This window comes from Salvia miltiorrhiza, chromosome 4 (genome assembly GCF_028751815.1).
Source record: "Salvia miltiorrhiza cultivar Shanhuang (shh) chromosome 4, IMPLAD_Smil_shh, whole genome shotgun sequence".
Taxonomy (NCBI): domain Eukaryota; kingdom Viridiplantae; phylum Streptophyta; class Magnoliopsida; order Lamiales; family Lamiaceae; genus Salvia; species Salvia miltiorrhiza.
The window spans coordinates 258,814-273,153 of record NC_080390.1 but is presented as its reverse complement, the minus strand read 5'-3'; the positions used below and the strand labels follow the sequence as shown (position 1 = coordinate 273,153).

At 40.3% G+C, this 14,340-nt stretch overlaps 4 protein-coding genes across 7 annotated transcripts; 1 reads left to right on the top strand and 3 right to left on the bottom strand.

Moving 5' to 3' along the window:
* Positions 1–2,986, bottom strand: LOC131022838 (RGG repeats nuclear RNA binding protein A-like). Its single transcript, XM_057952372.1, has 7 exons — positions 2,479–2,986; positions 1,746–2,061; positions 1,613–1,678; positions 1,369–1,501; positions 973–1,128; positions 782–838; positions 1–374 (listed from the first exon to the last, which is right to left on the bottom strand). Exons 1-7 carry the CDS (start codon positions 2,642–2,644, stop codon positions 192–194), a joined length of 1,077 nt encoding a protein of 358 aa, XP_057808355.1. The 5' UTR covers positions 2,645–2,986; the 3' UTR covers positions 1–191.
* A 1,281-nt stretch (positions 2,987–4,267) lies between these two features.
* On the top strand, positions 4,268–8,396 carry LOC131022835 (uncharacterized). 4 transcript variants are annotated; one of them, XM_057952370.1, is made up of 7 exons: positions 4,268–4,467; positions 4,723–4,841; positions 5,988–6,437; positions 6,527–6,834; positions 6,912–6,968; positions 7,394–7,752; positions 7,845–8,396. In XM_057952370.1, the coding sequence occupies exons 3-7, from the start codon at positions 6,082–6,084 to the stop codon at positions 8,109–8,111; spliced, it is 1,347 nt and encodes a 448-aa protein (XP_057808353.1). In that variant the 5' UTR covers positions 4,268–4,467; positions 4,723–4,841; positions 5,988–6,081; the 3' UTR covers positions 8,112–8,396. The 4 variants fall into 4 exon arrangements, with proteins under 4 accessions (XP_057808353.1, XP_057808352.1, XP_057808351.1 ...); XM_057952369.1 differs by having other exon boundaries at positions 5,965–6,437; XM_057952368.1 differs by lacking the exon at positions 4,723–4,841 and having other exon boundaries at positions 4,269–4,467.
* On the bottom strand, positions 8,318–9,106 carry LOC131022837 (uncharacterized). Its single transcript, XM_057952371.1, has 3 exons — positions 8,930–9,106; positions 8,802–8,862; positions 8,318–8,726 (listed from the first exon to the last, which is right to left on the bottom strand). The coding sequence occupies exons 1-3, from the start codon at positions 9,073–9,075 to the stop codon at positions 8,436–8,438; spliced, it is 498 nt and encodes a 165-aa protein (XP_057808354.1). The 5' UTR covers positions 9,076–9,106; the 3' UTR covers positions 8,318–8,435.
* Positions 9,107–9,245: 139 nt separating this feature from the next.
* Positions 9,246–14,211, bottom strand: LOC131022834 (plasma membrane ATPase 1-like). The gene is made up of 20 exons (XM_057952366.1): positions 13,928–14,211; positions 13,701–13,820; positions 13,533–13,631; positions 13,304–13,441; positions 13,095–13,229; positions 12,836–13,015; positions 12,548–12,754; positions 12,344–12,463; positions 12,158–12,277; positions 11,948–12,070; positions 11,616–11,865; positions 11,370–11,534; positions 11,064–11,302; positions 10,947–10,979; positions 10,784–10,865; positions 10,553–10,713; positions 10,258–10,470; positions 9,990–10,172; positions 9,736–9,905; positions 9,246–9,651 (listed from the first exon to the last, which is right to left on the bottom strand). The coding sequence occupies exons 1-20, from the start codon at positions 13,976–13,978 to the stop codon at positions 9,555–9,557; spliced, it is 2,886 nt and encodes a 961-aa protein (XP_057808349.1). The 5' UTR covers positions 13,979–14,211; the 3' UTR covers positions 9,246–9,554.
* Between the last annotated feature and the right edge of the window lie 129 nt (positions 14,212–14,340).

Here is a 14,340-nt window from a genome sequence, read left to right as displayed (position 1 = left end):
TGAAAAGAGTAATAAAAGGCAATATACTTCAGATTTCAGAATGTAATGTCAAAACAAACAACTAAAACGTGTTTTTTCAGATTTCACGAAGCAAAACTGAGCATCAATGTCACAACTAATTGTTCATATTCTCTCCCGCACGATTGATAGGAAACTGGACAATGAGCGGCAGAAGCAGCACAAGTAACATCTCATTTACCACCCAAGGTAGGGAATTGCCCCGGGTCTTCGATGGCTGGTGCTTGGAAACTGCTCCTGTCGCTTGGCCCGCCATAGCCTACTCTCCCGCCACGGCCACGGCCTCGTCCACGCCCACCGGGGCTGTAGTACCTCTCACCCTCAGCAGGCTTCAAGAATTCATTGATGCTGACAGCCTAGACCAGCCAATGTAACAGACATCAGATTCCAATCAAACAAATTTCTTCCCTTTTCCAACATAAATCCCTGTCTTCTTGAAACAGATGATGTATTGATCTTTAGCAGACTACATAAACTAAGGATATATGGTATGATAGAATGGAAGAGGGAACGGAATGGTCATTTCTACTTCCACTCCATTCAATTGCTAGGTATAATTTTTTCTTATGAATCACCATTCCTACTAGATTAGGAATAGCTTGGTATGATGGAATGAGGGGTACAAGAGGCTATTCAGCACTTTTTCAACAAATATCCATAATGGATTCAAGAGGGGTGATATACAACCCAAAAGTAAATGCAAGAATTGTCTAGCAACAGCTACATACACCATAAGAACGTACTCAGCATGCAAGAAAGATACCTTTTTAGCTCTCTCTTCTTTCTCGGCCAACTCTTTCTTTTTATCCTTCTCAGAGCCCTAAACAGAAGCATCTCATAAATAAGAAAAGTTCATACTCAAAATAAGCTAACTTCTTGAAGCAATAGCCAGAAAAAAAAGGACGAAAGGAGAGACGGCCAGAAATGTGCTCATTAGGGGGTACAGTAGTTCACCAATTTAATGAAGATGTCATCATTAGCTTTCTTGTTTGAGAGTGGTTGCATTGATTCAAATTCTTTGGCATCAACCTTCCTTTCCTCAGATTTAAGAGCAAGCAAAGCCTTCCTTTTCTCCTCAAGAAGCTTCTCATACTCTTCCAGAGTCATCTCCTATAAAACATTATTTTACAAAGTTCAGTAAAACTCAGGGGTGTAGTGATTCCTAACTCACAATAAAAGGGTAGCATTTCCCATAAAAATGTAACTTGTTAGAGGTAGCTTATAACAGATACTTTAATAGGGCAGAAGTAGGTGAATAACACTCAAACATCAAATCAAAACCTACTACATAAAGCCTTTTAAGGATAAAATCATTCAAGCATTGTGATTAACTTTTATCAATTCTTTTACCTTATCCTCAGGCTTCTCTTCATTTTCATCTTTAGTAGCTTCCTTTTCTACATTTTCAGCAGCATCTTCCTCTCCTGAGGGCTTTTCCAGATTCAGATTTTTATCATCTTCATTGACAACTTCCTCGGTCACTCTAGAAAGAAAAATTGGTTAACCAAAAAACAGATTGCTGGTGAAATGGAAACATATACATCTCAGCATGTCAATGAACTCAAACGGCCAAAAGAAATATTGAAACTCTTACTGAGCCAATTCATCAGTCTGCATTCCCCAGTTTCCCCGACCTGCCCCTTCTCGTTTCATCTCAGTTCTGCATAAGAAAGGGGGTTAGTGATCGGACCTACTTCAAATCACAACAACAAATATCTCACACGCACCCACGTCCAGTTCCACTACGACGCTCAAGCGGCCTACGGATGCGGTCTCGTTCTCCTTCTCCAGCATCTCCATTGCTGAAACCACCTCGACGGCCGCCACGGAATGAACCACGGGGTCCACCATAGCCACCACCACGCCTTTCAGAAGGTTTTCCATCAACCTCGTCGGGTGCACCCTGAGGAGCAAACACTTCCTTGTTGCCATATGAGTTTTCGTTGTTGGCAAAGTCTCTATTGGGGCCCACACCAGCACCACGAGCATATCCACGTCCTCGACCACGTCCACCTCGAGCAGAATCAAATTTTGCCTCTCTTACTGTTGGGATATACAAGCCGGAAGGTGAACAAACATAACAATGATTGAAATGGCAGCAATATAAAATATCAAATGAATAATTAAAACCAAAAAACACAAAACAAATCCTCCGCAGAACCAACTGTCAGTATAATACATAAAACTAACCATGAAAAGTAATAGAAGCAAGTATTTCAGTTCTAAAACTTCATGTTTTACAGCTTATAAGTTTCTACTTGCCAAAAAATTGCGAGAAGCCAAGCACAGCAAAATTATTGAATATTGAAAAAACAGTAATTTAACATTACTTATTGTTAAGAGGGGAATCCATAGAAGGTCAAAGTGCACATATTTTTCGAGAAAACATACAAATAATAAATTTATTACTAAGAAACAATCATTATATGTTCCTTAGAATAAGATAGAGGGAGCACTGACCAGCCTGAGCCGGGGGCAGCGGCTTGGAGGGGAGCTTCGGCTGCGCTGGCTGCTTGGTCGGTGGTGCAACGCTTTTTTTGGGCTCGATCTTCTGCTGCTGAGCTGCAAGCAGCGAGGGGTCCTCCGTATCGTCGCCCAGCAAATCGAATGGGTTTAGCGTCGCCATTTCTTGAGCAACAACACCAAAACCAAAACCCTGTCTTTCAGATTATTGATAACTAATCCTTTAATTTAACCTTGTATTCATTATTGAGTGTATGAATCAACAGATCTAAGAGTCTCGAATCAACAGGTCTAAGAGTCTCGAAAGACCGGAAGAAGAGGTGAGAGACTGAAGAGGAGAGAGATAAAGAGAGAGCCAAACCCTAGCCGCAATCAACAGTGAGTATAGTGAGGTTTATCTAAACACACTGCGGTGACTGTTATATACGTAAATGTTTTTATTTATATGAAAATGGCCTAAATGTAAGAAAGAAGAGAGAAGTAATCTCATCCGTTGATCTTATCTAATCTAACGGACATGATTTATTCACGCCATGTTCAACGAAATTCGTTGAACATTCGTGAACATATACAATATTTTTGGAGTTCTGGGTTTCGACTCCCCTATATATATCTCTGAAAAAAGATGTCTTTTTTTAGCAATAACAAATTTTGGTTTTGCTTGTTTTCAATGATCGGATGGGAAAGGTTCGATTCGTCCAAGCTCAAAACGGCATACCTACCAATCAATGAAACAAGTGAACCAGGGGGATTGGAGATTGGAGATATAAGATGGATTTTGGTGAATGGAGAGATAAGGTGGTTGTTGGAGTGGATGGAAAACTAATTACTAACATCTAACATGACTTTGCCCGATCAAAAAAAAATCAATGAAACAAGTGATTTCTTTGAAATTCCATAAATCTGTCGAGTAGATTTAAGCTAAAAAAAAGACTTTGTCCTAATCCAGCTAGTCAATTAAATTTCCCTCCACTGAAATAATAATTATAGCAAGTTCAAGAATTTTCTTTTGTCCAAGAAAAAGATTGGATTTTTGGAGTAGGTTTCGCCCAAGCATTATTGGTTGAGTTTGGAAGAGAGCTACAAACTCCATTCTAATCAAAATTTGTTCATTCTAGAATAATTTTTTAAATCAAATTCCATGTTTAAATTTTTTAAATGGATCGGCAATGTTAATAGACATTTGATCTTCTCATATATGTGACTAGGGATGGCAACGGGCCGGATCTGGACCGGGTCTGGCCAATACCAGATCCAGATCCGTTTTCATATACCAGATCCAGATCCAGATCCGTGGATCTGAAAATTTTGGATTCAGATCCAGATCCGTCAGATCCGCGGGTCTAGATCCATGGATCTACTATTTTTATATTAAATTAAAAAAATTTCACAAAATCAACAACATCTAATTTCCATCATGAAAAATATAACACAAAATACTTTTATCTAATTACTTTTAGTTTTTATTCTTTTGAATATAATTTATTTATTATTTTTAATTTAGTTAATATTATTAGTAAACTAAATATAAAATATAAAAAATATATATAAAATAAAACGGATCCACGGGTCGGATCTGGGCCGGATCCGGATCTAAAATTTCAAGATCCAGATCCAGATCCGTTTTTAAAATTGAGATCCAGATCCAGATCCAGATTCATCGGGTCCAAAAAATTGAGATCCAAATCCGTAAAAATGGATCTGAATCCACGGATCTGGATCGGGTCCAAGATCCACTGCCATCCCTATATGTGACTACTACTCTTTAAAGGAGAGAAACACGTGGCAGAGGTCGACTGTTTATGACAACTCAGATATCATCGAAAAAAGAAAAAAAAGAAAATCATTTATCACGTCGCTCGTAACGAAGACCCAAAGATTTTGGCTCCCGAAAACCATCGCAACCAAAACCTTTACACATTTTCCTCCGACACACAAACCGTTATAGCATGAGCTATTGATGACAACGTTAGGATTTCCGACGAGGTATTGTTTCTCGATCGCCCGCTGTAATTTTCAAGGGCTTTTACTTGTTGCCAGAGACCCAAATTGATTCACCCTTTCCATTTCTTGCTGTTTACTCTAATGAGATTTGCTCTGTCTGTAATTATTAATTGGAAGGGGAAGTTGTAGGATTTTTTAATTGGAAAATTCAAGATTGTGTTTTAATTCTCTTTCTTTTGGTGGGGTTTATTTTTCGTTGCTTATTATGGTTTTTTTTTTGGGGTTTTTTTCTTTCAGAAATTGATTGCCTGGGTAGAGTTGATCTTGATGATTATTGTCTTTCTGGAATTTCAAGCGGTTACAGCATTGCCCCCTTAATTCTACTAGGCACACACTCACAATTCACAAATAGCCAAGTAAGTGTGTGTATAACTTGGCGACTGATGAACGATTAAATAATAAAATTTGTGATAATGAAATACATTTAATGGCTCTTAGTTAAAGACTGATAAATCCTATTGAACCCTTGATAAATTTTATTGGTGTAATCTGAATGTATAATGAGGGTTTGTGGAGCTTGGTAATTGATGCTCGATTAGATATTGGATTCGACAAAAATGAGAGTACTTTTAGTTGTTTTTAACTAAACAAGACTTGGAAATAATTGAAACCCTTGAGAATTTTTGTTTATGTTATCAGTGAAACGCGGTTCAACAGTCTTTATCCAATCCTTTTTGTTTTTGTTATGTGGATTCGAAGGTTGCCTGTGCAAATGCAAACCAAATTCTAGTTACTGCTTAGAAATGCTCAAATTTATTATTGATGGTGTGTGTTGCATGCATTATCCTACTTGTATCAGAGGTTGTAGGTTTGTATGCTGGGATTTTTTTTTCAAGTAATCAGAATAATTATATGATTCATTACCGTTAATAAATTACTATAAACCAATTATATATTGGACCATTTTGTATGGCATATAAGGTTACAAAGATTACATCCTGGTAATAACTGAGTGTGGTTGAGCCATTTGATTTATATTTGTTGAAGTTTCTCACGGAACTTTCTGTTTTTTCGGGTTACTATAGGATTGAGCTTATGAGGGAAAGGTATCACCCTTTTTGATACTTGAGTGAGTTTGTATATCATACCTCACCATTGGTAGATCTGAAACTGAGGGATGTTTATGAAACATGATTAAGCAGGATTTCCTGTGGTTAGATCTGTTAGATCTCCTTTTTCTTCTGAATTTTGTTCTTCCAAAGGCAATCATTTATTTCTTGATCATATTGGGATGTCAAAATATATCTGTATGACATTCCAAAGACGAAGACAACTGTTTGTTATAATGTGGTCACCTGATGTCTAGGCATAATTTTTAAGTCCTTTTTATTAGCTTTTGGAAATATCTGCAACATATCAAGCTTTATTGCTGAAAAGTAGTTTCACTGCTTGATCTGATCAAGTTTCTGCTGTCACTGCTACTCCTTGTTTCTATGAGAGACTTGGCTGCATATTCTGTTCAATCTAACACGTCAGCAGATATTGTTTTCATTTTACTTCAGATGCTATATGCATGCTTGTGCAATCCCGGAACTCATATATTCCTAGTGGTTGATGGCCATGAGAGAGATGGTCAAGAGAGACTAGAAAGCTGAAATGGATGCATCAGCTAAAATGGACGGGATGTTAGCTAAAGAAATTGAAGACGAGCTTATGAAGTACACAAAGAAGTATGACCATAAAGTGGAGGCAAACTTGGTCGTGAAGACTAATGATGTTCAAATTAATAGTGATGTAGAGGTCAACATCACAGAATGTACAAAATCTTTGGGCAATGAGCTTTTTTCAGCAGAACTCCAGGACACAACCGAGAACTCAAGTTCTTTTGAAGACTGCAATTCTGGTGTAGAAAATGTTGATGCCTTTGGTGATTCTGAAGCTTCATCAGATTTTCGCGGTGATGCTGCACCAGCGCTAGATTTTGATGGATTTGGTGAGAGGTTTAGACTGAGGTACTCCACCCTTCAAACTGTACAAATTGTACTGATTCTTATAAAGTGTTTGTTCATGCTTGTTATATTACGCCACTTCTGATTTTTAGGAGGAAAAAACTGACAACTCATTGGAGGTCATTTATTCATCCTCTTATGTGGCGTTGCAAATGGGTTGAATTGCAAATCAAGAAGCTGCAGTCACGGGCACAACTATATGACAGAGAACTTGAAGTATACGATGAGAAAAAGCAGACTCAACTGGATAACTCCATAATGATAGATGGCACAAAATCTCTTCCATTTTCACAAAAAAATGCTAAAATGGACGTCTTTAGGAGAAAGAAAAGGAGGAGGACTGAAGCAACTACAGATGTAACAGCATATATGTCACAACATAACCTTTTCTCATGTTATGGTAGAAATGTTTATGTATTTCTATCAAACTACTTTCTTTGTTGCTTCTTGCCGGTTAAGAACTTGATATTTTTGCAGAAAATAAGAAGTGCTTCACTGAGGGTGCCTTCATGAACAACGAGTTGAAGAATCCAGGTGAGAAGTGATATTTTTGCTATTTATTCAGTTTTTTGCATTATATTTGCATCATCACTATGCGCAAGTTGCTCTCTTGAATTGCTTAAGCTCTCAATGTTGCAGTGATGGGTATAAGTCTCTCTCCCAATGATTTCTTCTATATTTGTTGGTAGAACTAGCTCTTGATTCCCTTCTCATTGCTTATTTAACTTCGAGATTGTTTAGTATATCTTATCTCTTAGGTTATGATTGAATAACATGACTTTGCTTACTCTTTTCCTCAAACTATCTGCTCGGCTTTTTGGTGTTTCAATATGTATGAGATGCATATGAATTGTGCTTTTAGAATATTGGTTGTACAAATATAGTTCATAAACATGAAATTGATAGACTTTTTTCTTTTTCTTTTATTTCCTTTTCCTTTCCTCTTTTGCTTGGAAAAGCTAACCAGAAAATCACAACCGATCTCGAGATATTGGGTGATGACGAACTACTCTCTCTTGATCTTGGAGATGGTGATAATTCTATCGGCCAAATACTTTTGAAGATTGACTTTCTACAGTCAGAAGTTGGCAAGCTGAGGAGCAAATTTGATAGGATAACAGCAGAAAATGCTGAAAGAATTTCTGTCGCCGAGAAACTGGACTTGCTGCCTCCACATAGTGAAAACGGAATAGAAGTAACTTGTATTGCATCTCAGAGTACCGCAGCAGTAGTTCCACAAACTGGAGCGACAAGTTATGTAGAGGTTCCCGTGACTAGTGGAAGCATTGATCCTGCTTGTTTTGAAGCATACAAACCTGTGAGTTCCATTCTGTGCTGCGTGTTTCCCTTCTATTTTCCATATCCGTCTCGTCTATAATTTGTAATGGTGTGAAATATGCATGCATTCAGGTGGAAGATGGAGTACTTATAGATAATCAGAGGGTTAAGGAAGAGATGAACAGTTTTGAGGAAGTGAAGATTCAACAAATGCCATTGGTGCTTAAGGATGAGACGGGTGACACCACGCCTTCTGTTATAGCAGAACCTGGCACTGCAGACGATCAGCCGCCAGCAAAAGTCCGTTCTATTGCAAAAATTACTGGCACTAGGAGCAAGAGAAAAAGGGGGAGAAAAAAAGCTGCCACCAGTCGTCGGGGCAGAAGATCCACGGGTTAGTCTCCTTAGATTCGGCTCTCTCCTCTCTCAGATGAGGAGATAAGAAGATGTATTACTGCAGGGAAAGGAACATGCTGCCTTCTAAGGAATTCGTCGTGCAAATATGACCACAGTTTTTTTTTTGGTGGAGAGAAGTGTTGGTTACATTCCCCCTTCAGCTGTAGTTTCTGTATCTATTCTTTTCTTTAGCTTGTATACATGAGGTGTTGATGGCAGTAGAAAACTTAGAAATTGCATATTATTTATCCTTTGATTCATCTAAATACAAGTTTCTTCATCATGCAATATAAATTACAGTATGTAGGAAATTCTGGTGGTTGAGTTTTATGCAGCGGTGTTGTCACGGAACATCTTCCTGGATAGCTTGACAGAGACGAGGGCCAAGAAGGTGGCGGATGGCACGAAAATGACGTCGGGGATGGCCTTGATGAGCTTTAGCTGAGGTACACTCTCACCTGCTCTCTTGGCTGCCATAGCTGCTGGTGGTGTTACTATCCCTGTGATGAGTGTGGATTCATCCAACCTGCTTAGATTCACCTTCTCCTTTATGAATTTCACCAACACTTCCTTCTTTACCGCCTCGTTCCGGGCGGCTTTCCATTCACCATAGCATGCCTGTGTTTACTAGTTTTTGAGTTAGCACCCAATCATCTAGGAGAGAGAGAGGGGGGGAAAGAGAGAGAAAGAGACCTGAACTTCCTCTGGAGAAGGAACATCATAGTGTTTACCAGGCAATGCAGAGTTGAAAGTACTGGAAATGTAAAAGCAGGCTATCAAAATCAAAGACAAAAGGCATTTGAAGATGGTGAAAATGTTACCTGAAAATATGAAGCATTGCCATATGAAAGTCCTCAAAAGTTTTGATCTCTTTATCTATGAACTGTCTTTCAAGTGTTCCCATCACCAAATTCACCATCTGTGTTGTAGGCAAACCTTTTCCCATCAAACTCATGGCCAATCCCATCTTCAATATAGTTAATGATGCTATCTCAACCCTATATATATATATATAAAGAGAGAGAGAGAGAGAGATTTGGAATGGCTTGTTAGTGAAAGTGATAAGTAGAAGCAAGGAATCCAGAAATGATTCCTGAAAACTACTGATTCCTGGCTTTGCCTCGAGTTTGGTCTTGCACAGACAAAAGCTGCAGTTGAAGCTTGCAGATATGCAAATGATAATCTTTTATCTCATTCTCCTATGACTTTTGTTATAGTTAGTAACTAATTTTGTTTATTTTATAGTATATATTCCACAGTCCTGCTTGATTCCCAGTTTGTCAATTCACTCATACAAATTAAGAACCTTCTTCATTTAACATTAAACAACTCTTCATCTCAACAACGAAAATAGGTTGCTTCTTTGACTACAACTTGAGCAGCTACAGAATGGTGTGAAAACAAGGAAAAAAAAATAGATGAGAGAGAGAGAGAGATGTTTAAAGTTTAAACAGTGTAGTGCTGGTTCATGGCATCAATGTCCAATCCTCTTAGCTTAGCAAAAGACTCCACCTTGCCCTTGAGGGTATGAATCTCTCTGAGCCTGCAACATCATACATTCTTAGTCCCAAACCCAAACAAACAATGATGCAAAACATCTTCAATCCAACCAACTCTAAAAGCTAACCTTGCTATCTCTGCGCGTCGTTTAGCTTCTTCTGCCATGAGATTGAGTTCTGCAAAGCTGCCCTTCTCGAACAATGGCGTTGGCTGAAGCCCGTGCAGTGTCCGTTGCTCGGTTGCCCAGGCAGCCTCACGCGCCTCCCTTCCAAAGTCCTTTTTCGTGGAGAACGCTGTCTGTGTGTCATCCATCCAACATCAGACAATCACTTCATTCACATCACTATTCTACTAATTCTAGTATTATGACAATCAACTTACTCTTCTCTCCAACACAAGTCCCCAGGCTTTCCCACTCTGAGCATATCTAACTGCAAATTTGATGGGGTCAAGAAGCATATACGTCACCGTATTATACAGCCAGATCACCCCTGTCCATCCCCACCCTATGCTTCTGATCCCAGCAAATTTTATTGTTGCAGTGGCAGCTATAACAGTTGCAATCTGATCAAACCAAAATGTTTGGTAAAAATATCTCAGTTTGAACCTTGTAAAGAGATGAAACTGCAGATTAGGAAGTGGCTATTACCAGCTGTGCAATAAGGAAAGCAGTCACAAGCAGGAGGCCAGGGCGTTCGAGGAAAGAAAATCCCCTCGAACGAGTCACAAAGATCAAGGCCTGGCTGATCGTGCTGACTTGAAGATAAACTGCCGATGCCATCATCTCATTGAGTGGATCTGCTTGCGAGTGATCCGACATGTTGAAGTGGTGCTTGTTGAAGCTTCGTACGTTGAAATGGTTCTGCAGAGACAAAGGAAGAGCCTTTAAAACTAAACTGATTTTCGAGAAAGGGGGGTTGGGTTGTTTGCAGAGATGGATTTACCGGGAAGAAATCCGTTTCGTAGGCAGCCCAGAAAAATATTACAGTCATTAGAGCCATGTAACTTCCTAGGACTATCCCAGTTGCAAAGATCTCACTCAGCTTCCAACTGTCTGGAAATGGAGAAGGTTTCACTCTGTCTTTTGATATTGTCATTATAGTACCTGAGATGAAAAGAGCAAGTAAAGAGCTGTTTGTTTCGAGTATGCTTCCTAGATCAAGAATACGACTCACCATCGTTGAGGATGGCAATGACGAGCACCATGAATGGAGGAAAGTCAAATTTCCAGAACACGGTGAGCAGCATAAATCCCAGCTGCAATTAGATGAAGGTTTCATTCTTTTAAATCATGTTTAGTATGATATAGATCATATATGTTCAACTAAAGCTGCTTACCACTATACGTATAGTGATGGAGACCGCGTAAATCTGGGAAAAGAGATGGAAACTATTAGTCTCTTACTGCCTTGCCTGATAACTAAAAGGAACAAGTATGATTATTGGTGTCATCACCGTGTAGTTCTTCATTCTTTGGAAAATGGCGCGGCTGGTTAGCACAGCGCTGATGATCACGCTCAAACCAGGCTCGGTCAGAACTATATCAGAAGCACTACGTGCAGCATCTGTCGAATCTGCCACAGCAATCCCTATGTCAGCTATTTTGAGGGCAGGGGCATCATTGACGCCGTCACCAGTCATCCCACAGATGTGTTTTCTAGCTTGCAATTTCTTCACAATCTCGTATTTGTGCTCTGCAGGCAATCAACTGGAATCAGATTTGAGAAAGAAAGAAAAAATGAAGCCAATAAGGATGCATACCGGGGAAGACGCCAGCAAAGCCATCGGCCTTCTCAATGAGCTCGTCTATGGGTAGAGATGCATTTGCCTCATCCTTGGAATCACCAAGCAGAGATGATGAAGGATACATATTTGTGCCCATCCCAAGCCTTCTTCCTGTCTCCTTAGCAATCGCCAATTGATCACCTGCACAAGTTTAGCCACATTCTACTTATGTTCTTGATCATGATCATGCCATTTTGATCTTCTGTGGAGCATGTTTCCCACCTGTTATCATCTTGACACTCACACCAAGATCAAGAGCTCTCCTAATCGTCTCAGCACTGTCGTGACGAGGAGGATCAAAGAGGGGGAGAAGGCCAACGAACTCCCAAGGGCCACCGGGGCTGTCTTTGGTGCCAGCAGGCACTTCTTGTCGAGCAACTCCAAGGGACCGGAGTCCACGCTCTGCAAACTTGTCAATTATGGTATGCACCCTTCGTTCGATTTCTGATCTGTTGTGTGCTAGGTTGAGAATCTAGAGAGGTCCGGGTCAAGAATGTCAGCCCTTGCATAGCAATAAGGTATTGCAATTGATAAGAGTAAGACGACGTTGTTACCTGTTCTGGTGCACCTTTGCTAACCCTGTGCATTTTCCCGGCCTTATCTGTGTATGTTAGAGCAGTTCTCTTGTCTGTCGGATTGAATGGAAGGAAATGTACCTCTGTGATCCCGGCTCGCGCCTTAAACAGACCAGTTTCAAGCATGGATCTATCATCATCATCATCATCAACAAGGTAGTAGTGGAAACTTGTGTGAAAAGATCATACCTCCTTTGGATCTCCCAGCATTGAGACGATTGCAGTGTCGATTGCATCTTGATTCTCCAGCCTCGAAGCTCTTGCAGCCATCAGGACCACCGCGTCCCTGTCGACTCCCTTGGCAAAAAGCTGCCAGGAGAAGAAGTTAGCACAGAAAAGAGTTCATTTGGTGCATTTCATCTCCATGAGAAGTACCTCAATCATGTTCTTGTCCACAGTCAGCTTGTTGAGAGTGAGGGTGCCTGTTTTATCACTGCAGAGGACGTCCATCCCCGCCATTTCCTCGATCGCAGTCATTCTCTTCGTGATAGCACCCTGAGTTATTTACCAAATGGAAACATAAAGATACTATTCAATATCTTGGCTCATGTCTCATATTCAGGTTGTGAACCTTCACACCTGTTGAGATAAGCGATGCGATCCAATAGCCATGGTGACAGAGAGCACGGTTGGCATTGCGATAGGGATCCCTCCGATGAGCAGCACGAGAAGATTATCTATGCCAGGGCGATACGGCCTCTTCTGGAGGCCGTATATCACAATGATCTCAATCAGCATCCCAACTGCAATGGAGCAAATGCAGAAGTTCCCTATTGAGGTCAAGACCTGGGCATTGGAGGAATCCAACATTTAGTATACTCCAAAAACAAGCCTAAAATTGCTTGTGCAATGCACACACACACACACCTTCTGGAAATGGCCGACGTGGTTGGTGTTCTCGACAAGATGAGCAGCTTTGCCAAAGAAAGTGTGCACTCCAGTTGCTATGACGACACCCTCAATTTCTCCTTGCTTACATGTTGAGCCCGAGTATACCCCATCACCGGGATTCTTAGTCACCGGGAGAGACTCTCCGGTTAGAGCAGACTGCATAACCACGACACAGAAACAGTAAATAAGAGCAGAGCAAGAGATATGAGGGGGAGATTTCTGATTCCTGAAGCACCTGGTCTATTTTAAGAGGATCTCCTTCCAAAAGGCGTGCATCAGCCGGAATAATGTCTCCTAGCTTGATGCTGATTATATCACCAGGAACGAGAATCGCAGCTTCTTCTTCGCTCCACTTCCCATCTCGTAGAACCTGGACACGAAATCAGACTTGTTTCCCAAAGGTTGAGATGATGGTATAATGAAAAGCAATTTGCATCACCAAACCTTGGCCTTTGGAGCCAATCTAGCCATGAGGGCAGCTGCAGCGTTTCCAGCATTGTTTTCCTCGATGAAACTGATGGTGGAGTTGATGATGAGCAACACGATGATGCCAATGAAATCGGGATAATCAGATGGCTTATTCTGCAGGGAACATGAACAAGATTCAGTTTTTGATCTCATCTCAAATGAAATGAATACAGGGGAGTTGAAATGAGATAATATATATTAGTACCCCTCCATGTGCAAGAGCAATGGCCATTATAGCTGCTGCTTCCATCACCCAAGATAAAGGGTTCCACATAAACCCAAGAAACTTGACAACTTTGCTTTCCTACAAACAATCAGCAAGCATGAGAAGGAGCTCAAATAGTTAGATGAGTGTGTCGAGACGTGTTCTAACATTTTTCTCTTCGAGTTTGTTGTATCCAAATACATCCAGTCTTTCTTCAGCTTGGTTGCTGCTCAACCCTTGTGGCGTGCATTTGAGGCATTTGAAGACTTCTTCGATGGGTATACTCTCCTGTAATATTAATCACAGATAGAGGATTACTAGAAGCTTTTCCTCATTTTCGACTAAATTTATCAAAATTCAATCTTGTTTGATGAATAATGTTTGGAAGATCTTACCAGATTAACCTCTTCCCTAATAACAGGACCTAGTGCTATGGACTTGTCCATTTTCACTTGCAAAATCTTGCTTCACTCTCAAAACTCACAAAAAGGAGAAATGGTTCAAAATCTTAAGCATGAAGTTGAGAGTTGAGAGTTGCACCTCCTCAATTCAAGAACTTGTCAACATGCAGTTCATTGGATTGTGGAGATGTTAGCCATGGACAGAGTGTTCCAAGAATGGAGAAGTAATGTGTATATATACACGTGTGTGTGTGTGTGTGTGTGTGTGCAGGTATAGGAATAACTCATAAATGTATGTAGACAAATCAACCAATGAAGAAGTGAAACAAGAAAAGAGAGAAACAACACTGGATTTGCCATATGGCGCCAAGCTTTCTTGGAATGAAAGCCGGCCGGCCATGAGAGAG

Bases quoted from the DNA above. Each gene is read 5' to 3' on its own strand.
- LOC131022835 (XM_057952370.1), top strand. From the start codon at position 6,082: ATGGATGCATCAGCTAAAATGGACGGGATGTTAGCTAAAGAAATTGAA. The intron at 6,438-6,526 runs GTACTCCACCCT...TCTGATTTTTAG, and splicing joins GGTGAGAGGTTTAGACTGAG to GAGGAAAAAACTGACAACTC. The intron at 6,969-7,393 runs GTGAGAAGTGAT...TGCTTGGAAAAG, and splicing joins CAACGAGTTGAAGAATCCAG to CTAACCAGAAAATCACAACC.
- LOC131022837 (XM_057952371.1), bottom strand. From the start codon at position 9,075: ATGGGATTGGCCATGAGTTTGATGGGAAAAGGTTTGCCTACAACACAG. The intron at 8,863-8,929 runs GTAACATTTTCA...TTACATTTCCAG, and splicing joins GCAATGCTTCATATTTTCAG to TACTTTCAACTCTGCATTGC. The intron at 8,727-8,801 runs GTCTCTTTCTCT...TAGTAAACACAG, and splicing joins CTTCTCCAGAGGAAGTTCAG to GCATGCTATGGTGAATGGAA.
- LOC131022834 (XM_057952366.1), bottom strand. From the start codon at position 13,978: ATGGACAAGTCCATAGCACTAGGTCCTGTTATTAGGGAAGAGGTTAAT. The intron at 10,980-11,063 runs GTGATGACACCA...CTCTTTTCCCAG, and splicing joins AAAGAATGAAGAACTACACG to ATTTACGCGGTCTCCATCAC. The intron at 10,714-10,783 runs GTGAGTCGTATT...TTTTCATCTCAG, and splicing joins CATTGCCATCCTCAACGATG to GTACTATAATGACAATATCA.
- LOC131022838 (XM_057952372.1), bottom strand. From the start codon at position 2,644: ATGGCGACGCTAAACCCATTCGATTTGCTGGGCGACGATACGGAGGAC. The intron at 1,502-1,612 runs GTAAGAGTTTCA...TTTTCTTTCTAG, and splicing joins CAGACTGATGAATTGGCTCA to AGTGACCGAGGAAGTTGTCA. The intron at 1,129-1,368 runs GTAAAAGAATTG...AATGTTTTATAG, and splicing joins AAGAGAAGCCTGAGGATAAG to GAGATGACTCTGGAAGAGTA.